General features: G+C 39.9%; 1 protein-coding gene and 1 non-coding gene across 5 annotated transcripts; both read left to right on the top strand.

Moving 5' to 3' along the window:
* The first annotated feature begins 1,678 nt into the window (after positions 1-1,678).
* Positions 1,679-23,647, top strand: LOC144652474 (rho GTPase-activating protein 5-like). 4 transcript variants are annotated; one of them, XR_013570544.1, is made up of 20 exons: positions 1,679-4,545; positions 7,906-8,014; positions 8,817-8,955; positions 9,828-10,038; positions 11,420-11,587; positions 12,465-12,637; positions 12,998-13,082; positions 13,929-14,110; positions 14,604-15,655; positions 16,256-16,478; positions 17,227-17,451; positions 17,928-18,031; positions 18,306-18,356; positions 18,463-18,510; positions 18,774-19,053; positions 20,274-20,351; positions 20,502-20,633; positions 20,930-21,035; positions 22,068-22,338; positions 22,393-23,647. XR_013570544.1 is itself a non-coding variant. In XM_078512484.1 (19 exons), the coding sequence occupies exons 1-19, from the start codon at positions 2,798-2,800 to the stop codon at positions 22,246-22,248; spliced, it is 5,202 nt and encodes a 1,733-aa protein (XP_078368610.1). In that variant the 5' UTR covers positions 1,680-2,797; the 3' UTR covers positions 22,249-23,647. The 4 variants fall into 4 exon arrangements, 3 of the variants coding, with proteins under 3 accessions (XP_078368610.1, XP_078368609.1, XP_078368608.1); XM_078512484.1 differs by having other exon boundaries at positions 1,680-4,545; positions 14,604-15,562; positions 22,068-23,647; XM_078512483.1 differs by having other exon boundaries at positions 1,680-4,545; positions 14,604-15,637; positions 22,068-23,647.
* A 50-nt stretch (positions 23,648-23,697) lies between these two features.
* On the top strand, positions 23,698-23,770 carry Trnas-gcu (transfer RNA serine (anticodon GCU)). Its single transcript has one exon. It is a non-coding gene; the product is annotated as a tRNA-Ser (tRNA).

The raw sequence follows: 23,770 nt of genomic DNA, 5'->3' as shown, positions 1-23,770 counted from the left end.
GGGGGTATCGTGATCCCGTTTCACGCACAAGTTTTAACCAAATTCACGTGTCATGTATATTTGAAACAGCAGATTCCGGATCACGTGTCTTTTCTCTATTTTCACCTCACGGTCTAATATTACCCTATTTTCCGCTCACGGTCTAATTTTCCCATTTCACGTGTCACGCATACCCTTCCCCCTCTTTCTGGCACTCTCAGAACCTTCTTGAGAGGCCTAGAGGAGAGTTCAGAGTGAAAACTTTTTTTCATTTTTCTACTTGTTATTCGCCGGTGAGTACGTGTATAGGAATGTGCAAAATTCAGACATTCTTCTTCGCCCGGTATACGCTCTCAGTCTGGCAAAACCGGTCAAATCAGTATACTACACTTATTTTCTTGTGTTCATCTTTTTCCTGATGTGCTAAATGATTTCCTACTAAATAATGTACGTATGCAATACCACGAAGAATATTTGGCATTTGACTTGGAACAACAAGTTCTTGGGACTCAATACACAAAAAAGAGATTAAATCGATTCTACTGTGCTTCCCCGTTCGACGCGAAATAAGGGCTCATCGTACGAATTACTGATTTTAACTGCACGAAAATTAACAGATGCAGTCTCGAGACTTCAGTCAGGCACGTTGTTAAGATGTTTTCTTCCTTCCTGTGGTAATTGGCCTTAGTCTAATATGTCCGGTATTTAAGGTAAATAACTGGCTTATTGCTAAGATATCCGGTCTTTAACTTTCTTTGTATGTTGCCCTGTCGGCCCCCAAAAATCCCATTACATAGATTTTAGGGAAGCGTATACGTACGCTTGATAAAATTGATTGATTCTAGATCTTGCTTTAAAGAATGTAACTCACCCAATTTCGTCCCAGTGTATAATAAGTCTCTCGACTTTACTAGTCTTTAATGTCGGGGGGGGGGGGAGGGGGGGGGAGAAGGGGGTATAAAGACGCAAGCCAACCATTCAATTGCTCTATTTTAATTTGCGAACACGAATATAAAAACATGCGATTTCTTACCGTGAATAACTAGCAAGCCCTTCATAAGGAGAAAGTCCCAAATTCGTTTTCTTCAGTTCCTTACTTCCTACCGCCATGAATACACTCTTTTTATTTTAAAGAACCATTATTATAAGAACGATGTGGCTGAGATTTGCCCCAAAATTTTAGAAAATGTATGGGCTAAAATAATAACATTCCTCAGAACTCGGCAGTGGCGTTCTTATATAAAAAAGAATGTGTAATTTTTACACGTCATTTTTTCGATAAAACCGTGAATAATGAATAACTGGCAGCTAAACGCAGCCAAAGGACATTGTACTAGCTGGCGATCCGCACAGAGTACGTACAGGTGCGTGATCTTCGCTCCGAGTATTTTCCGCGTGATAAAAAGGAGGAACTGCACTCATTGGCTAATTGCGGACTGCACATTTCATGTGACGTATCGATATGCGATGATCAACATGTCACAAAGTATATATGCAAATGACTCTAAAATCAAGAGCCAATTTTTTTTAAGAGACAGCTGCAAGCCATAGCAAGTACATCTTCAATCTTTATTTAGAACATTTTTTTCAAACAAGGAAAAGCTCTTGAATAATGACTGATTTTTCCCACGGGTTAACTCCGACACTGCACTTCATCTCTTCGTTGTTTCGTTTCAGTTTCGAGACTATTCGGGAAACAATTAAAACTTGTCAAATTGATATGATAATTAAATTCTTTTCCTGTTAAATCGATATTGCTGACTCGTTAAAACAAAAATTATAACGGCTGATTTGTGCTAACTCTGCATGTAGGAAGTTCTTAAACACGCGCTTCACATGATTGCCTCGCATGCACTGATGTGACACATTTCACGCTAGGCGCGTAAAATAGACAAGCCCTTATAACCCGCAAAATGATAACACAAAGCATATTCAAATATTTGAAAGCAACATCATGCATCATATCAATAACGAAATAAAACCACTATAATGTCTCGTTTGATGCTGTTATTAAAGCTCCAATATAACATATAAAAGTCATATTATAGAACTCTCCCGGGGGTACAAGAAACTAGGCTCTCTCTCGAGTACATACTAGTGTCGGTATTGAACAGTTTTTTTCGGTGGCGCTTATGTAATTAGCAGTATCAGAATAAACAATACTGCAATTCCGGTGTCTGAAAAGTACAAGTGGGCAATATACTTTGGCAAGGAAGTCAATGGAAAGATCATAAGCCGATAAGGAACAAACAATCGGCCCAAGAACAACAGAAAATATGTCACAGAGAAAAAAAATTACATCTGTTTACACGAGGCAGTTAGGCGTATTAAAACAATAGCCCATATCTGGGAGTACAAATCTTTCTTGATTTATTAAACTAACCGATAGCGGTTCTTAGAACAAAAGGTCAAAGCCACAGTTCTTTATTCTGGAAAAAACCGCGCGCTTTACACGAATACCGTGTTCTCCGGTTTTTTGACCACCACCCCTATGCGGAATGCAGCGGAGTTTGTACGCTTCCGGAACACATAAAACGCTTCTTTGACAAACGAGTGCCACTTTGGGCATTGTTTAGTAATTTTCCTGATGGACTTTCATGTATGAGTCATTTATTGCTCGGGGCTATTTTCGCCGCCTATCAAATGAGAAATTTGAACCCTCTTAGCTCAGGGATATTTTTGCAACGGGCCTCGCATTACAGCATAGGTCACGTGATTTCCTCTCATTATCAAACACAAAAATCAAAAATGGCGGCGAATTGTTGGCGATAGTGGCCGCGGCAGAGAACGCTCGCATCTTCGGCTTCAAAGCCTCGTTATGTCCAAGAAAGGGAGTGAACCACGGAGCGTAAACGTTGCTGTTGTGGGTTTGTCTGGATTAGACCGGGATCAATCTTTTTTTGGCGTGGGAAAGTCGTGTTTGTGTAATCGGTTTGTACGGCCGTTGGCCGACGAATACATAACTGAACATACTTCAGTGTTCAGTTCGTCTGACTTTGGCGGTCGAGTGTTGAATAACGATCAGTTTTTGTATTGGGGTCATTCAACGAAGACAGCAGAGGATGGCAGCGAATTTGTTATTCATGTGTTGGAGCAGACCGAATTTATCGACGATGCTACACTTATGCCTTTATCGCGAGGAGGGCAGCTCACACCGTACCCAAAGCGATGTGCGATTTCAAAGCTTTCCTCGCCCGAAAAGTTGATGTATATTAGTCGAGATCAAGTAGCATTGCAGAATGACTACGAGCAAGTCAATCTACCCGGGGGAAAGGTGACTGTTGATGGATTTCTCGTCGTGTACGACGCCGAAGCAACGCAGTCGAAACGACTTGAGGAGCAACAAGAGAGATTGTTGTCATCAATTCTGACTTACGTGCAGAAAAGTAAAAAACCTTTTGTCCTCGTAGCGACGAAATGTGATGATACACAGCTTAATTTACTACAGGAGGTTCATCGTTTTGCTCAGTCTAAAAAGTTGAACGCTCCCATAGTCGAAACTTCGGCTCACGAGAACGTAAATGTTGACCTAGCATTTCTAGTTTTGGCGCAGCTTATCGAGCGTGGAAGGGCGCGTTCTAAAGTGATCCCTTTCACAGAGGCGCAGAGAACTCAACGAGAATTATTAGAAAAAGCCGTGCTGGATTTTCAGCGGCTTATAGATAGGACAGTGACTGACTTTCGTGTGATCTGGAAAAACACGAAAAAGTTGGTCGAAAATGAAAGGGAGTTTCAAATTCACCGCGATCTTTGCGGGCTGGAAGCGTGTAAGAGATTGTTCAACAAACACATTCGTAAACTGAGGAAGGAGTTTGAGGAGAGAAAGTTGAATGGATACTTATCGAGACTCCCCAGCGCTTTGGATGAGCTTATGCCGAGCGCATCCTCGATGGATCTTTGTCACTGGAACTGGCAAAATTGTCAAAAGGCGATTCGAAATCACAAAGAGTTCGAAAAATGGATGATTGTTTTGCCTGAAGAAACGGCTTGGAATGAAAGCGACCATTTACTCAGCGATGATCCACGTGTTCCTTTTGATATCCTCTCTCTCCCGCGGGCTGAACAAGTGTTTCAAAACCACGCAGAGAAGTTAAAAGCTGAGGAAAAACGCCTTCGGATGATGAACGAGTTTAGAAAACTTTTGGAACTTACGCCGGAAATTCGACCGGGTACAAGTTGGTTAGAGGCGGCTGTGCTGCTTGAAAACGAAGAAAGTTTTCAGTACTTGAACGATTCAGACAAAACAATGATTTTTGACACTTATCGTCGAGACATGCACGAGAAAGCCAAAGCGGATTTTCAAGAATTGTTATTCGAATCAGCTGGGTTGTTTTCAAAACTTGAACCCAACACGCGCCCCTCGATCTCGCACGAAGACATGAGGCTGATAAAAGAAGCACTCAGCGAGGACGATCGCTACAAACAGCTCGACAAATTGGACAGCGATAGAGAAATTGGCTTGATAAATCACATTGCTTTGTTGTACAGCCCTACGAGATGTCTTAGTGGAGCGGAGCGGTGCCGAGATCGTCTCATGCAGGAGATTGTGGCCACAACTACATACAGGTAAAATGTTTTATCTACTGTCAAATAACGTGCTCTTTGTTCGAACGATGTAGGTTTCAACGATGTCAATTTTAACTCAATTACGATTAAAGCGCTCCGCCACTTTTAAATCGCACCCCGGGATCCAGTGTATATATTTTTTTCTAGTTTTAATCGCTTCAAGTTTAATCGCTGGTTTTAGTTTACGTCTTGCAACATTCGAAGCATTGTCTCAATTCAATGAGTGCTGATAATTTTATGCAAGTTCAACGTGCTGCACATGATTGAAATATTCCATAAAGTACACAGAGATTTGAAGTCCCTTTATTTTATTTGCCGGTTCTTATTTCAAAATATTTGCACTTGTTTTGACAGAAGTTGCAACATTCCAATGTTAAAACCCACAGGGATAGTGTTTTTGTTATTCATTTTATTTTCACACTTTCTATTCAGTCAGAGATTGTTAATATGTGTACATATTTTTCTTGTTGAAGATTTCTCATGCATGAAATCAGTTTAACCGTCAGAATTTTCTTCTGCTGCTTTTACTACGTCTAACTTTTCATTGTGGTGCTGTTTGGGAGGAATATACATGTATTATTTTCATTTTATGCTAGCCCTTTAAGCAATGTCTATACATCTTACAGACCTATAACTTGGAACTTCAGCAGTACCAGAGATAAAAATAATTTAAATTTAACAGTCAAGCATTGTTGAAAAGCTGTCAAAACAGACAAAGAAAATAAAACTGAAGGTTTTTTTTATCCATTTGCATTAATTTTATATTTTATTCTGTTCTCTAAAAGACAATTCCTCTTTGGGTTCGAACTCTGTTAAACTTTCCGCTTTCTATTTCATTTGCGGTTCATTTACTAGCCCATTCATATGATAATCAAGTCTGACAAGAGTATTATAATATCAATTTTTCTAAGCTTCTCTGTCTGAGAAGCATTTTTCATTTATTTAAATTCATGAGGCACTGTCACTTCTCATTGTTTTGCATTGTCATTTAAAGTTACAACTTTATTTATGAAAATTAATTTCACATCCACCTGCTTGTGTTTGAACAAAGCACGATTGTGTTGAAATATATCATGCAATATGTTTCAAGAATTTCGCTTCACCAAAAACAAAAATTTGCTTTATAACTAGTTTCATGTTTGAGACTACAGTAAATTGACGCAATTATGTGATCTTTGTTGTTTGAGAGAAAATAATGCTGAACAGGGCTAATTTTTTTAGTTTCCTTAATAATTAACTTTTTAAGTAGATGAGCAATGCCGTGTCTTAAGAATATGCATAAAATATTAGCCTCAACAATATTTCTCCCATACAGGAAAAGATCAGCAGATTGTTTCAATTTAAATCTCAAATGTTGATCTGATAATAGAGTGATTGAAACTAAAAATTTATTAATTAAAAAAGACAAAGGATAAACTGGAAAGGCAGAATAATTTATTTAAATGAGGTTGGTGAAGGATAGCTCCAGATCACATTTTTGCAAAAAAAATAAGGCTGTCTACTCGCATTAATTTTTATTCACATTGTGATCATAAGAATAATTATTGGAGACTGCGACAAAGTCGCAATTTATGGCAGGTTAAGTTTGTCATTTTATAGACAAAATTATTATGATTGTGGTAAAATACAAGGATGTAGGTTTAATTCAGGAGCTGGGTAAAATATCTGGCTTTTGCATTAATTTTTCTGTGTGAAGGCTGAAAAATGTGGAAATTGGTCAGTTTTGCAACATATACTGTACTCCATTACCCAGCTATAAACAGAATGTAGCACAAGTAACTCCCACTTGCTTCAGAACCTAGCCACATGTGCAATCTGTAGATCCCTGTTTTACCCGTTGAGATTACACCTTGCAATCAAAAAAGAAAACAGTCACTAAAATGGGTCTCAAAAGTACATGAAGTCGACCGGGATAGAGGACCCACATGAAAACCAGCTACGGCTGATGTGGCTTCCTTTTATTTATTTATTTTTTATCTGTGAAATCATCAATACTTCAATGTGATGTCAAAATATTTTTGGTGGTTTATCTTAAAGTTTCCTTTTGGTGCTTTCAATCAGATGTAGCCTCAGGTTAAGAGATAAATGATTCAAGTATGCCAACTGTTATCCGCAAATGTTTTCACAAGAAATTTGGTTCAAAACAATATATGTGTAGACAGCTAAGCATAAAATTAAAATTATTGTACTATCAGACTGATGGCTGATACCAGTTATTTTAGAAAAAAATTGCTGAATTCTTATATATAGAATGCTGTGGAATCCTGATTTTTCTATCCCTTGTTAACTTGAAACTCCCAAATAACTACATGTATGACCCAAAAGTTACTTGTACTTCCCTAAGGTTTGCTTCACTCAGTCCAACTTTGTGATTTTACTGCTGATTTCTTGAAGAGGATCTTAAACAGGGTGAAGGAGGGGAATAAATCCCATTATCCCAGCCTAAATATTGCCCAAATCCCATTTTCCAGCCTATTGTTTTCCCAAATTTTCAAAATCCCAGTCCACAATGTGGCGTCAAAAGTCCTTGATTGACAGTCCTGGATGAAATCCTGATACTAATTTAAAATTCCTGTTTTTTCACCTTTCAATCTGCTGCCGCTTCTGAACCACTCCTCTCCCCCTTTGTCAATGTTGTACTCAAACGAGGCAAGTCTTGCAGATAGCAAATACAACATTGTTTCGGGGGGAGGGGGTTATATTGAAGGGGTGAGTGGGTAAAATTTGTCCAAGGTACTCAAAAAGTGCCGACTGTCTCAACACTTTTGGCACTCATTGCAGTTCTTTTGTTTTTTTGTTTGTGATTGCCAGTCCCAGTGACCCAAATCCTTTTTTCCCAAATGAAAATTTACCCCAAATCCCAGTTCCCATTATACCTGTTCAGGACCCTCCTTGAATTCCTGATTTCTTGAACCAGTTTTTATTTCCTTTGGATGTTTAAGAAATCCGGATTCCACTGTGCGAGAAGTCGCGTCAGTTATATCTTTGATTTCCGTAGAACTTATTTATAATCTCAAGCATGTTCTCAGGACTACAGTAGTAGTCAAGTTGAAGCTGTAGTTTTCTTACATGTACTTGTTCAATTAAAGTGCAATTTAACCAATATTAATTTGGTTTGAACAATATTTTGCCATGCTTGGCATCCGGTGTTTTAAAACATCATACCGGTAAATGATTTGTGGTAAATTTATTGCCCCATTGGATTGGAAGAGGCTTTTGCCAGTGGTCTTATTTTTGCTTTTAAAAACGTTTGGGGTTATAGTATTATTAGAAGTGGATTTTGTGTTATGGTATTATGGTTGCTTAGTTGCAAGGCCCTTACAAATACATATACGTCAAGCATTTGTTGTTGATTGACAGGCCACAGTTCATGGACAGCAGTGAAACACTGGACAGCGATGACAGTCAGATCAATCTGCTGATTCTAGGAAGTGGAGGATTTGCTCAAGCAATGGAAAATGAAATTCGGGTGAGTGACAACTAACCCAGAAAAATCATAGCACCATAACCTTATAGTAAGATTGTGTGGTTCCAGAAAATATCCATACCCTCCCTATGGATGATCATTGGAAATTCCAAGGGGGAAGGGGGTCTTAAGAACAAGATATTTAGAGGAAAGTGTGAACCTAAACTGGAATTTCCAAAGGAGAGGTTTCAAATCAAGAAACCCTCTGTAGGGGGAGTATGAATATTATTCTGGAACAGCGCATTGTATGCCTTACAGGAAACAAATCAAATTATTGTTGTTTCTCAAACTGACAGGCTTGTATCCAGTCATCACTTAAAGGAATCTAAATCTGGGAAGACAAATCGACAGAGCAAAGGCCCTTTGTGAAGATGTAAATGCAAACACAAAATTGTGAATGAGAGAAGTGACTTTGTACAAGTCTGTCAAACTGTTTGTTTGTTTTCAAACTCCCTTGCCAATCAAACAGCCAACAGCTGCTTATGCAATTTTCTGTCTTTCTGTCTTGCAAACCAACATGGTTTTTGATTGGACTGATGAAAGGACAAAACAATTAATTAAAATTAATATCATGCTGAGTGAATCTTAATTACTTTTTGTTGGTTCCACAGCCAACAGAAAGTTCCGAATTACTTTGTATGTAGAGTGTATCCCAAAGTTTTGATCAATGCTATTTGATTATTCATTTTCTTGGTATTTTTACATAGGTTTCTTGTAATTCTTGTCACCTGTCTATGTAAAAATGTATGTATAAGGTAACGAGAGTGTCCATGCTGATGTTGGAATTATTGTTTTACCTCTGCAGACCCAGTGTTCGTATGGAGATCCAGACAGTCTGGAATTTGCTCTTGATGGGCGCATGTATGAACTGGAATATCAGATGGTGGATGGTGATATGGATCCGCCAGAATATGCACTTGCTGGCGCTGACTTGAGTGGGCAAGGTGAATAACGCTTTCATTGTACATGTGAAGGGTCAATACGGGCTGGGTGTGTCCACCAAGCAGAATTTTGGAATTCTAGTCAGGATGCAAAGACAACCCTCCTAGTTAAGACCATTTTAGTGGCCATGGCGACTAAAGTTTTAGAGCTGGCGACTTAATTGGAACTGAAGTCGCCAGCCTGGCGACTAAAATTGAGAAGAAGGATTGAAAGCGTGAGCTTAATTTGACCACTAAAAATTTTCACTGGCAACCAAACTTGAGGAGTCGGTGGCCAAATGGCCACTAAGGAAAAAAATAAACTTGGAGGGTCGAAAGAAGTTGAATTTTCCAGCTTGTAATTGGGGCAAGCTGTGGAGAGGACGTTCTAGCCCAAATTCACTTTTAACTCGCCCCATAAAATGCTTATATGTGGCTTTACTTGCCCCAATACCCACCCACCCAAAACTACTACCCCAGGTTAGCGGACACAAAATGTTTTTGCAGGCTGCAATATTATTATTCCACTTGAAAGACAAGCCAGACATCATTCAAGGTCTTCTAAAATTTGTGGAAATCAAAACCACATGTACAGCGTATCTGAATTAATCCATAGATTTTTGATAATTAAGATTGACTGTATTCTGTTTACTGTACGCCAATATCTGGGTGAACCTAAAGTACATTATTTTGTAAATAACACCTTTTTAGTCCAAATCATTTGTGTCACATCTCTTTTCTAACTGAAAATTTCTGCAGTTTTTTGATAGTCAAGGTTGACTGTATATTAGTTGCTGTGGGCAAACTGACAGTAAATAACACCTTACTGCTACAAATCAAGTACCAGTATAATTATAGTTATTGTTAACTGAATTGTTCTTGTAATTCTCCTACAGTTGGTTGCTTCTGTGTGTACGGCTCACTCAGTTCTCTGGATTTTATTCGCGACTGTCTGGATGAAATGAACAACCGGTCAAAGTACGACAGTATTGACGATTCAAACGCAATGCAGCATCCTCCTCCGACGTTTCTAATCCTGGCTCGGAATCCCAACAACGATGATATTATTCATCAACTGAGAAAGGAAGGTCAAGAACTGGCTTCCAGGTACATGACTTGTTTATTACCGTATTTACTTGTATAAGCACCGCTCTCAAATAACTGCCACATTTGGGACAAAAAAGTGAATAAGCGTCGCCCCCGAATAAGTGCCGCAGACCTGATGCGGTGCTTATTCGAAGAATTCCGTTAATCTAAAAACAGCACTACAAAGCAACTATAAAACAAACTTGGACATTTCATTCGATAAAAAGCGATGTTTTAAAGTAAAAAGTGATTTTTTTACCACTCGCCCATTAGTTTTTCTAGCCAACATTCTGAGAGTACTTACGTAGTTCTGTAAATCGTGTGAAGGCCGCGAACTGTGCCAGGACAGCTAGCGCAACTTCTCTCTTCAGCAAGAGACGAATACTGACAGTCAAAAGATGCTGTTTTCAATAACTGTAAAAGATTTAAGTCTTTGGTGCATCCAAATTTTAAATAAGCGCCGCTCTCAAATAAGCGCCACACTTGAGGCACTCTTAAAATATGTAACGAATATGTTGCAGTATAGATGTATCTTATATGCGAACTCTGAAGTTCAACCCTCGACCAACTGTTTATGCTTTTGCTGCCATCAGTCATCTTAGCGGACCTGTTAGGTAACAGCAGTTCACTTCAACCAGGTCAAAAGGTCATGTCTGTTAGTTGTGATTGGTGAATTTTGATCAATTTTGTTTGTTTCTGTTTTTTATGCTTAATGGCAGTGAAAAAAGGAAACACAATCGTTAGTTGGATTTTGAATTTCAGAGTTTGCTTATCACTGATAACGACAATAAAACACGTTCAACCAAAAAAAAAAACATGTCGAACGCCGTCACATTATCAAGTTAAAATTATAACATGTACACTGTAAGTTGGAAGCAAGTGACTTCACAGGGTTGTGCAGGCCAGGGAATGGTCAGGGAAACGTCAAATTTTCAGAGTCAGGAAAAATTTTAGTCAGTGAAAACTGACATTTTATAATTGAAGAAAATTCAGGGATAATTGAAATTATAACACTGCTGATTAAATACCATTGATGGCTGGAAGGAACATTAAATTTTACATTTATTTTTAGGTTTGTGTGACCGCAGCGATGTGTTTTGTTTTGGAATAGCCGAATTTCGATATTTTTAAATTCAGCCTAAAACAATAGACATCAAAACGAGGCTCCGGGGAATAAATCCCACAAACTCTAAAGTTTAGTCCCCGGAGCCTCGTCCTGATGTCTATTGTTTTAGGCTGAATTTTAATATATCGAAATTGGGCTATTGGGGGCTAAAGGCCACATCTATATTTCTCTGACATGTTGGATTTATTTGGTCAGGAAAAGTTTATTTTTATTAGGAAAAAAATCAGGGGCTTTTGAAAACTGATGTCCATGGCAACCATGTTTTTATCATTTCAGGTACAATGCAACTTTCATTGACTTGCCAGTAGCCAGGTTTTCGCCTGGGAAGATGATTCATGAAACACAAGTTGTAGATGCCATGCGAGGATTGCTTGAGATTCTGAAGCAACAGGCTCGCACAATATCCTCAATGGAGGATTTGAAGGAGAGCGAACCTGATTTGAAGTAAGAAAGTTATTTTCATATCTTAAGTCATGTGTACACTATGTATAAAGTCTGTATTTAACGACTTGGTTTCTGTTGCTGTTGCGGATGTACTTTTACTTTTACATGTATGTGTTGTGGTTTAGATTTGTCTAATTAAGCTTGTTAAATTCATTTGTTTATGTTTTCTCAAACCAGATTGATTTAATGTTAATTTTTCTTTGTTTTAGATTATAAGAATTTTGAAATGTGAAATAAAGGAAGATAAAAAGCAATATAAGCCACACCATGCCCAAAATACGAAAAAGTAAAATTAAATTGCCTGCACTCAAAAGTTGAAGTAACAAATTCTTGAAATATTTCTGAGACTGACTAAGGGAAATGTAAAAAAACATTCACAGTGAAAATTGAAATAGTCGTTTCAACCGAGAACTAAAGAAAGCCAAAGGTTCTTGGTCAAAATGAAATCACGAACGTTGTTTTACGTCTCACTAAGTCAGTGTCAGAGATATTTCAAGAATTTGATAGGCATGTGTACATACATGTACATATTCCAATTTGGCTTACTGCTCAAAAGCAGAGATTTATGTACAAACAATTTACATGTACATGTATAAGTTTTTAGAGAAAGTTTGTTGTTTTTGTGTAGTTTAACATGCACATACAAGTGTTTCATGTTATCTTTATTTCAAAAGTCATTTTTAGCGACAAAGCATGCGAGAGCCACTGTAAAAAAAAAATTCAAACACAGCAAAAACAAAGCAAATATTTCGCTCAAACTTTCGAATTTTCGAGCAAAAACTTAAAAGTCAAGGACAGATGATCAATTTAGTGAACCTCTTAGGACCTTATTCTTCATAGAAGCTGACAATGGCCTTGTGTGTGACTTGTATTTCAGGATTGTGTTGTGTGCAATGTGCGGCGACCCTTATCCAGTGGAACTGATTCTTGGGCCGCTGCTTCACCATCAGAACTGTTGGCGGAGTTCTACTAGGCCAGACACCATCATCCTGGAAACCTATCTTGGGTTTGACAAGAGACGAGTGCAAATCACTCTCACCTCATACCACAGTAAGTCAGAGCTTTCTTGTTAGAAAAATAAAGCATTGGTCCTCACACAACAATAGGTTAATTTTGTAGACCACGAGAATATCTTGTCAGTTTGGGAATTTATGGGCGACATTTTCACAGCGTTTTGATTGTCACTGATCCTTTAACAATTTGAATTACTCAAGTCAGAAGGCGTGTAAGCCATATGTCTATGTATGAGAATACCAGAAAATAGTGAAACTTTTTGTAATGTGTAATACTCTCTATAGTTCCTTTTTGAAGTGCTTGATTTTATAGTGGTACTACACTTCTGTACTTTCCAGACTTTATAACCAAGTTTATATAGAATAGAATCTTACATGTAAATGCTGTTATTTGCAGGAGCTTACAGTTTGAATTACCAAATGTACCATGGATACATCTTGGTGTACTCAGCTATACGAAAGGCCTCCCTAGGAACCCTCAGGTAATGCAATTACTTGTACTTTGCTTCGCACAAGGGACTGAAAAGGGTACTGAAAAGCCCCATTTGGGAGTGTTAATAAAATTTGTATTGTAAGGGAAATGTGAAATTTCTCAGCATAGCAATATATTTTACGCAGTTCGCAGCTAATGCCAGCACAAAAAAGGGGCCGGTTTACCTCAGATCTCTGGCAGCAGTTACATTTTACCTTGTACCTAGATCCCTCTAGGGACAGTCACCTTAAAGCGGCTGTGTCACGGATTTTAACAGATTTTTGAACAGCCAAAATACTATATTAAAAATATATTTGTGTCGTAGGAAACGTAAAAATAATGGTCCATCTTAATTAGCAATTACTATATTAGAGCATTGAAACTGTTAACAAGCGTCTTTGGTTACGGATGGCTAGGATAGGAATGGATTGCAACTTGAAAAATGGAGGCTTAACTTTCACGTTGTTTCTGCGCGTATTCAAAAAATTGTTATTAATTGTCGTGGGTTTATTTCTCTCCACAAGTTAGGTTTATATCTTTCTTTAGATGCTCAAAGATAATGTTTTTCATGGGTTAAATTACCTACCACTAATTTCAGAACAGTTGAGACCAAAAATCTCGTAACGTAGCTCCTTTAAAGGAACTGTGTCACGTATTTAGGCATGGGAAATGGCCATCAAATTCGGTGAAATATAAAAAACGCCTAAAACAATGAAGGGACATTTCAGTAACATAGCAATACAAAAGAAGGTACGGATGACCAAAAGTGATGAGTATAATAGCGAGTATCAAGCAAAACTTAATAAAATAAACGCAATCCCTTTAAGTAACTATTTGGTATTTTCTCTTCTTACAGCGGTTTCTCAGGGTTCATCCCTCAGGTTCCAATCCAGGTGTTGGCAGTAACAGGCAGCGCATCTGGTGCCAGTGTTGTATTTCACAGCCATGTAGCGGCCTCTCTGTTGGCTGAAGGCACTAACCTGGCCAGTAAACTGTTTGGCAAGTTCCAGACCACTTCTTCGCAATTTCAACATCAAGGTTTGTTTGTAGTAGATGGAGCTTGTGCGATAATTCGAAATGATGCTAGGACTGTGGGAAGTACATTTTCCCTTTTTATCGTGGATCGTGGAACTAGAAGCATAAGAGGAAAGAGAAGAAATTACCTGGTCAAAAACAACTGTTCTTTGAAGAATGGCAATGAAAACACTGCTCGAAACAGCGCCAAAATAAATTGGATAAACTAGGAATATTCCTGATGAAAAAGCATTGTAAAATTGGCCAAAATAGGTGGAAAAACGCCAAATACAACTGTAGTAAACCTAGCCTGCGTAGCTGGCGGTATTTATTAGGTTTTAATGCATGCACAAGCAAGCGGCGAAGCCGCGACAACGAGCGGTTTAAAACCCAACAATACCGCCAGCTACGAGGGCTATAGTGAACCGAAAAAGAGCAAGGCCACGAACGTGTATAATTTACTAATTTACTTATCTTTCTCAATTAACACTGACTGTTTTCTTTTCTTGTTTTGCAGCCGGTGCGTTCGCTGCCTTTTTCAACCAAGTATGGGAGAAGAAGCGAGACAGCGAGGTAGCCTACGCGAAGTTCCAGGCCGAACAACAGCTACGTTTGTCACAGAAACAACACAACAATCAAATCCGATCAAGGAACGATCCACTTCCAGAACCCCCAAGCAAGAGACAAGCGCACAGCGAGGACGAATTCAACCGAAGACGAAGCCTCAGCGACAGACAACAGCCTGTCTCTCCGAAGGCGGTACACCGCATGTCCGAAGGAACGTTGGACGATGCGGAAATCAACCCGTACGCTGTGTTTAATTCCGTCAAGAGACCAGTGGATGCTGCCAAAAACAGCCAGGCAAGGGACTCCAGAGGAAGTGGCGAGCTCCAGCCGTACGCCACCTCGACGCCCAACGCGCTGTTTCTAAGCCTCCAACAGAGCGGTGGTGTTCCTGGAGCTACCCCGGCTAGTGACAGCGTGTGGCAAAAGAGAGAGAGTAAGAGTGAAGATACGTACGCTCAGGTGGACCTTTCCCGAAAGCGCTCCTTCAGAAAATCCAAAGATCTCACCATGAACGACAGCGAGGTTAACTTGATCGAGAACACTCTCTACGCAAACAACAACCTGGTGCAGTCGCAAAAATCCGCCCGAGAAACCCCTCCTACGGCGCGCGAAGCCCCACCACCTCTCCCCAAGAGGAATTACGACTTGAGCGAGGACTTCCCTCCGGCCGACTCCAGAACGGACACGCTTAGGAGCATTGACGACGAGGGCTATAACACGTTCAAGAATGATGACCGCAAAGAAGAGAACCCCTACGCTGCTGTAGCCGATGTCCAGCCCAGGGCTCAATCAATCTCGGCGGAGGATCCGTATTTTCTGCGCGTCAAGGAAAAGATCGACTTCTTCAATAACAAGGTGGTCATGCCGAGACAGGACGTGTGGGTGAAGATGGACATCAGACAAGAGGAGGTACATTCATCCGTGCCTGATTTGCACAGAAACAGAAAGGGCTCGGATATGGAGGCACCACTTGCTCAACAAGAGGTGACCACGCCTATTTATGTTAGTCCAAACGTTTTCTGTTGTTACGATTTTAAAGAGCTACCTGTGCATACTAGTAACGTCCCCTAAAGCAAATCTAATCATTTAGCGATCACATTTGCACTCGTCTAACAGCCCCAAGATACAAGATTCGATGCCGTTTGGACAGAAAACTATAAGCGTCCTGCATCGATTTGTTGTTCATGTTTTTACGATGTGTTAAAATTTAGAAGAGAAAGTTGTCTTAAAAAAATGTGGAGTCAAACTGAACAGTAAAGTGATAACGCAATGGCTACCAGCCTTTGTGTTTAGATAGTTGATTCGACACGCGCGGTCGATGCATCACATGGCGTAACATTGCGTCATGAATTACGCGGGAAGTAAGAATGCGCATAAACAATTGGCTCGTCTGTATAATTGGGAGGTTTTTCCGTGCTTCAGATGTGGGTTAGGGTTTGGGGGAGGGGGAAGGGGATGTTACATATATCCTCGAAAGAACGAAGGGGAGGGGGTTTGAGGCGTGTTAACGTAATTTTACGGTAAACAAACAGCAAAACAAAATAGCGAGACCTTAGCCTCGTGTATAACCCTCGTGTATGTCCGTTACTATCGTCTTTCTAGGACGTTAGCGACCCGGAGTACGCACAGGTTCAAGAGGCTTTGAAAAACAAGTTAAAGGTGTCGGAAAAACCCCGGCCTACTATTATCGCTGTGGCTGTCGTGCAAGAACCCAGCGCGTCCGACAAGAAACACAAGCAGCACGCGAAAGTCACGTCTAAAGGATCCTTGAGGTTGGCGCACTCCGCTGAAGACGTTAGTACATTGGAGAGAATATCACGGCGAGGTGAGCTGAGCGATTGTGTTTTATCTTGCGCTATTACAGTGGGAGGCGCGGTGGCCTAATGGTTAGCGCGCTTGGCTCGAGACCTGGCGGGGGCGCTGCGTTGTGTTCTTGGGCAAGACACTTTACTCTCACAGTGCCTCTCTCCACTTAGGTGTATAAATGGCGGCGAACTTACTGCTGGGGGGTAACCCTGCGATGGACTAGCATCCCATCCAGGGGGAGTAGCAATACGGAAAACGGGTTAAGCTCCGGCTGTATGGGCCTCTTAGGCTCGGACACAGACTTTACGTTATTACATTGGGCAAGTGTTTTCGGAGGTTTGTTGTCCTGTTGCAAGACAAATGGCACGAAGTATTACTGATGTCCGTAGCATAAATTAACGAGGGGAATTGTTACTCCTCCCCGGATAATTGCCATATCCAATTTAAACACCTTGTCTTACCTTTTCAAACGGCGAATAACGTTGTCCACCGGATAAATGGCTATACAGTGGATATGTGTTCGCAAAACATATTACGCTATCCACTGGATAGAGATTTATTTGATAGATAGCGCAATCCATTGTTTGAACAACCAGGTTCTGGGTGGTAAGGGGCGCTGTGACAGAAAAGTGTCTTACTACAACACGACATTAGCAATTGGCTGCGCTTGAAATCTCAATTCCAATGTGTTAACCAAAAGAGTCCCGCTCCTCGCAGTATTCCCAACAATAATTGCTTTGATTTTGATCCGTCGTGGTATTTTTCAGACACGTTTGGTCGACCAGTAACCGGAAGACGCGAACAGAGAGGCTACAGCGCTACTTCCGATCAGGGCACTGGGGACGAGGCGACCCTGCCTCGAACTGAAGAACGCCCGGCTAAGAAGAAGAGCGGCATTCGACGGTCCCGAAGTACCACTCGAAACCAGTCCACCACGCCTAACGTGCCCACGGAGGTGCATAAGAAGCAGCTCTTCCCTAGAGGGAGATCAGGTAAGGGGAGGGGTGAGGTGCGGTGTCGACCGCAGTCAAACGATAGAAATTTGCATAAGAAAGAAAAGTTCTTCAAAGATAAGGTTCTAATTTTGACAGTTAAAAGTTCAACACTTAACAAGTATTCTGATGGTTTACTAAATGTTTTGGAGCTTTACTAAAAAAAGTTCTACGTGTTTGAAAACAGGCAATTGCAGACTTGTTGGCGCCATTGTCAAAGCCATTTGGTTCGGATGCGGATAATTTGAAAAGTAAAAATACTCGTTTAGTTGAGGGAATGGAAATATATTTACATCCAGCAACTATTTCATCTGTCCCTGCTTATACTTCCACTACAATGTGAACAAAATTCCCCGAAGTTGAAAGAAAAACTGTCTAAGACGTTTGCCCGCGGTCATGGAGCGGTGACCGTAGGAGAGGTGAGGGTTTACATTTCAAGTGAGTTTTCTAACGTCGATGATGTGGTTGTTTTGTAGGCAAGAAGGAATCCAGGAAGGGTGGGACGATGTCATCGAGCCAAGAGGATGAGTCTTCCTGGAGCGGTATGGACACCAGGCCGAAACATAAAGGACTTGTCAGGGTGCGTACATGAAGGCGTGCACGCGCAACGCATCTTGCCAGACTGCCTTAATAACGCTTGGCGAAATAGAATTGTTATTAAGTGACGTTTGTAGGCCGCGGCGGTCGCGGTACTCGCCTCGACTTGCTAGCACAATATTTACCTGTTTTTAGGCTAAGAAAAGATTTAAAAGCAGTGACATTATAATAGCCGGTCTGAAAAGTTGTTACCTAAGTGATCGTAGTCATTTGGAGTGGCCGTAAACTAAATCGTGTTTTCTCTTTGTTGATTACAGCCCACTCTGTTGGACCTTCCTCAAAGGCAATCGGATCCTGGCACGGAAGAAGTATGTTATTCATTTATTCGCCAAGATGAATTAAATAAAATATTCCTAATTGATCATCGAATGCCAATCCTAAATCGATTTTTAAATTTATTTCCATTTTTGACAGGAAACGGAAGATGACCCAGGTTCTCCAGGACACAAACCAAGAAAATCGGTGAGTCGCGTGAGTCACGCAACTCGAACAAATAATCACGCTGCAGTGTGCGTTACCTGTAATGCAATACTGGATTGAATGCCATGTCACGCAATCGATCATTGGACTGAGGGAAAAAAAAACATTCAAAGCGTTACGCATCGAGGTTAAAAAAAAACCTTTATCTATAAAGCAGATTATTTCCGGAGAACTGTGGATTTCTACATCAGATATATAGCTTTTCTCGATGTTTTTCAAATCGATTTTGTTATTTTATTTTTTAGCCGTGGTCATCGTCCAGAAAGAAGCCGTCCCGCGAGGAACGCGAAGCACTCAAACAACGGAAGAAAGAAGAGAAGAAGTCGAAAGAAGATGAGAAACGATTGAAAAGAATAGAGAAGAAAAAGCGCAAAGACAAGGAAAAAATCGACAAATTTTTCGAAAGTAGACAGAAAAAGGTCAATAATTTCACGTACTTCGCTCAGCCGCTGGAGTCAATCTGTGAACCCGGATCACATGTTCCAGTCTTTATTGACAAATGCATCGAGTTTGTGGAGAGTGCAGGTTAGTCACGCACTCGTTAGGCAGTCATTGCACCCCCTGCATGACCATTGATTTAATAATAATAATAATAATAATAATAATAATAATAATAATAATAATAATAATAATAATAATAATAATAATAGTAATGGTTTATTAACAGTATATCCATACTACATGGTTCTTCACCTGTTAATACTAACTAAATATAGAAAAATAACAATTTGATATAGAAGACAAAAAGAAAAAATTCCTATAGCTAAAAAATTGCAATTAAAGTGCACCTAACCCCCGAAATTACTAACGCCCCGCTTATTACTAACCCGAGGTGGCCTCCCCCATAAGCCTTGTGGTTTCTTGGAGGTCTCCTCGCTCTATTTTTTAATATATTTGTATTTGTAATTCTAAAGTGGCAAATAAATAAAATGATGATGATGATGATGATGAAACAATACTTTCAAAATTGATTGTACATGAGTTAGAGAGTTGAATGGTTAAATATTTCTTTCTCAAGGTTGGAAAAATAAACCTTCATAACTTAAAAACGCAACATTGAGATGAAGAATTATTTAACCATTCAACTCTCTAACTCATGTACAATCAATTTTGAAAGTATTGTTTCGGGGGTTAGGTGCATTTTAATATAAAAGACAAAAATTAATATAGCTAACATAAAAAATTACAATTTGATATAAAAGACAAAAAGAAAAATTCCTAAAGCTGGCCGTTTTAGTGCTTTTGGTATCTCGCAAAAGGCAGATAAAATGAATTCAGCCGTTTTAGTTTGGTTTAGTATTTTCATGTGATATTAAGGGAAAAAAAGCTTTTTTGTTGGTTTAGTTGATCACTTTTTCAACCATTTTCGTTGAAACGATTAATTTTCCTTTGTTTTGGATGTCCCAGAGAGTCGCTTGCACTCCAGCATGGCGGATTTTGTATCACGTGACCGTAAGCTGCAAAGGGCGCATCCAATCAACCTAGTCAGACAAAAAGGGTTCCCAATACGAAATAAAAAAAAACCTTACCAACACAAAACAGCTAATCCCAAAAATCACGGCCAAGAAATTGCCAACAGTTTCACCAAGAGCGGGTGAAAAAGTGTCCTGTTGGGGTTCTTCAAACATATCAGCCAAAACAGGTCGGGGTTGAAATTTTTGCGCTTCTCTTAATGAACAACCTTAATGGACAATTTATTTGATCAAAGCTAAAGGTTTGGACTTAATTTATTTTTCTTCTCAAAGGAATGCAAGTAGAGGGCATCTACAGAATCAACGGCAATCAAGCAGATATCGGCCTTATAGAACAGAAAGTGGAAGAAAGTAAGTGATTATATACTACTTGCCCGCTCAGCAGCCAATCAGAGCGCGCGTACTATTGTAGCCATATAATAATTAATGTTTATTTAAACTTTGTGCCGTCGATATGTATGTGAATCGAAATCATGACTTCTTTGAATTCCTTTTTACCAGATCACCAAGTGGAGTTGGCCGAGCTGGGGGTTGGGGTCCACGCGGTGACAGGCGCGTTAAAGTCCTTCCTGAAGCTTCTTCCCGAGCCCATAATCCCTGGATCCTATCAAAACGGCTTTCATGATGCCATGAGTAAGTAGTTCAATGGAAAAGTTTTTTCATTTGTATTTAGTGTGTAAGTAGAAGTTGACTTAAGTTTTGTGGCCATGCATTTTATAAATTTAACTTTTGCTATTCGATTCGTTGTTTCGTGAATATTTTGCCGCCTTTTTGTGACGCTTACACTTGCTATTTTTCCGCGCTTTCGGTCAACTTGGCGCGGCTGTGCCATCGTCTTTTAAATGGCATTTTCCCGGCAGGCAAACATTACATTAATTCGAATTCAACGACATGTTTAATTTTTAATTTTTATTCTTCTTCTTTTACAGTTCATGTTGATGCCAACAGCCGTTTAGCTCGACTCAAGCAGCTTCTACACGACATACCACCACACAACCTTGCGGTCGTCAAAAGAATAATGTTTCATCTAAACCGGTACGGAACATTTTAAAGTACGGTATATATATATCTCATTAACCACGCGCGAGGTCCGTACTGGGCGAATATTGGCCCGAGGTCTTGTCAGTATGGATCGAGCGCAGCGAGGTCCGTACAAAAAAGACCGAGGGCCAATAATCGCCCAGTACGGTCCCGAGCAAGCTTGGTTAATAAAAGATTTATTACACGACTGGAAACTTTCTTTAAGAACATTTGTGTAGTGAGAATTGCTACCCGGTAGATGTCGTGGAAAACAGTGTGCAGCAAAACTTTTACGCGCGCTAAAGGAGTTATAATTATTTGTGTTTAAGGTCATTTCATTTTTAAAGCAATACAAAACTTCGAAAAAATCAAGCAAAAATCTTGCGCTAAATTGCGCTGGAATTAGCCTGCGAATACAGCCGCCTCTCATTCGCTTGCGCTACTACGTGCACCCGGTCCGATACTTGGAAAATATCGGCCCTCGCAGGAGCGGAAATAAAGTAATCTGATTGGCTGATTAAGTTATTGGCCCTCAGACCGCCTTAGTCGTGTAATAATCACGCGTATAGACTGGAGGAAAGACTGCGTCAGACATGATGCTGGCGTAACGGGCCATAGCGTTGTACACCAAAAGTACTAAAATTTGACCAGGAAAATCATCTGTCAATCAGACATCTGTTGTTAAATTTTTGAAATTTCTTATGCAAATTCAGTGTTTTGGGTCAAAATAATTGAAATTACTGTGGTGGCGTATAAATTTTTGGCGTCGCTGAAATTACCGTTCCACGCAGTTAATACGACCTTCGCGTTAAGATTAGAGAGCTTTATTTTCGTTTAGAGTGTTTCTATTTTCTTCTAGAAGGCTTGTCAAGACACTACGCACAGTTTATCAGCTCCCATTAGGAGAATCTACATGTAGCTTTAAGTCTTCTGGAGATGATGAGATCCTCAGTTCTCAATACTTGCCTAGGAGTAGAGAGAATAGAGTAGAGTTCAGTGTTAGGATCAATCGAAAGGTCATTGTTTTTTTTATTATTTTTTTAACAGTGTGACAGAGTATTCCAAGGTCAACCTCATGGAATCAAGGAACTTGTCTCTGGTTTTATTTCCGACCATTATCCGACCGGATTTCATCCGTCTAGAGATGTCTACCCAGATGTACTTTATTTTGTTTATTCAAACGTGTATAGAAAAATGCGATTACCTATTCTCCACCGACGAAAACTAAGTGGAAAAAGGCGGTAGGAGTCATCAATAAGAAGCCCACTGAATCGTGTTTGTGGTCGCGCAGCCGTCATCTTGACCACGATAAAATGCTGTGATCGCAAACATTGTACATGTGATGTGGGTCATATTCACCCGAAGCCGAAAGGACAGTCTGGCTTCATGTAAATAGCATTGAAATGTCCCGAACGAGAAGAGTCGCGAAGAGCAGGTTCATAGCGTCGTCAATGTGATACGTTAACTCAAAGCTTCCGCCATCGTGGAGTGAGGATTGAATGTCATGTAAACCTCGTGAAAATTCTACCTTGTTCCTATCCCGTGCTGCAAAGCAACCCGCTGCAAACACAAGGGGTATGAGTTGAGCGGTTTAGGGGGCTCGAGGTGTTCAAAGTCGAATTTAGTGTATTATACAAGAATTATTTAGAGTGATTCGAAATTGTACACAGATAGCTATATTACATAGGGATAAAGTGTTTTTAGCTGTAAGAAAGTGGTAATACGTTTCGCTAATTTACCCAGTTTCGTTAGGAATTGCTGCGCAAAAAGTTAGAGTTTATTTGGAAAAACAAGTTGTCGCAGAAGGGAATTATCTTTGAAAAATATTCTTCGATAGAATGCCATTTCTTCGCTCTACATTTATATTGTATGGCGTCAAAGTAACTAGATCGGTCAAAATTAGTCTGAGCCAGCGGTTTCCGTTGCCAAGCAACAAGTCTCGACCTCATGCCGACGTGAAAACTTTTGTAGTGCTCGTGCTATTGGTTGATTGGCTAATACAGCTTCGAAACTCTTCGGGTGCTCCGAGGATCTCCCGATCTTGCACATGATGTTTTGCGTGGCGGGTTAGCCAAAGCCTTTTTTGCATGAATGCAAATAGCATTGTTAATAAATTAGTTCTCGTTTTCTCTCCACCGTGCTGTGCTGTGAAGAATTGTCACATTTTGTTGCATCTTGACCGCGTTAACCGTTTTTCTATTTAGAATGTCAATAAAAAGTCAATTTGCAGAAAAGATAAAGCACAACAATTTTTGGTATTTAATTCATTGCCACGGAAAATAAGGGAAAGCACCTTAATATAGCTATTAGTAAAGATATAGTTTTTTATCAACAGACAGTAAAAATATAATAGAATTTTTCGTTTATTTTCTATGTTTAGCACTCTGTTGTAATCTTCTGTACAGTTTACTCTTCGCATAGTTCTTGCGACCAGACCACTCTGTTTAATACTCTTATTTTTGGTGCTTGCTCGGTTATTTCAACGCAAGGTTTATTTGAACTGTTTTTGAAAGGAAGCGAAGTTAAGTTTGAAGCAAAGCTATCCGCACGTATCTTGACGAATCTTGTACGTGTAATTTACTTTGAGAAAACAAATCGTGTAGAGATTAAAACTGACGAATTTGCAAGACTATTGACGTGGTTATTTTAGGGTAACATTCATTATGTAGTAACCGCCGCCTGGTTAGCTCAGTTGGTAGAGCGCCGGACTGCTGTGCGGGAGGTCGTGGGTTCGAACCCCAGACCGGACC

The sequence above is a fragment of the Oculina patagonica genome, chromosome 4, assembly GCF_052425735.1.
Source record: "Oculina patagonica isolate OP01 chromosome 4, crgOcupat, whole genome shotgun sequence".
Classification (NCBI taxonomy): Eukaryota; Metazoa; Cnidaria; class Anthozoa; order Scleractinia; family Oculinidae; genus Oculina; species Oculina patagonica.
The sequence above is the reverse complement of the archived record's forward strand: the minus strand, read 5'-3'. Positions and strand labels throughout refer to the sequence as shown.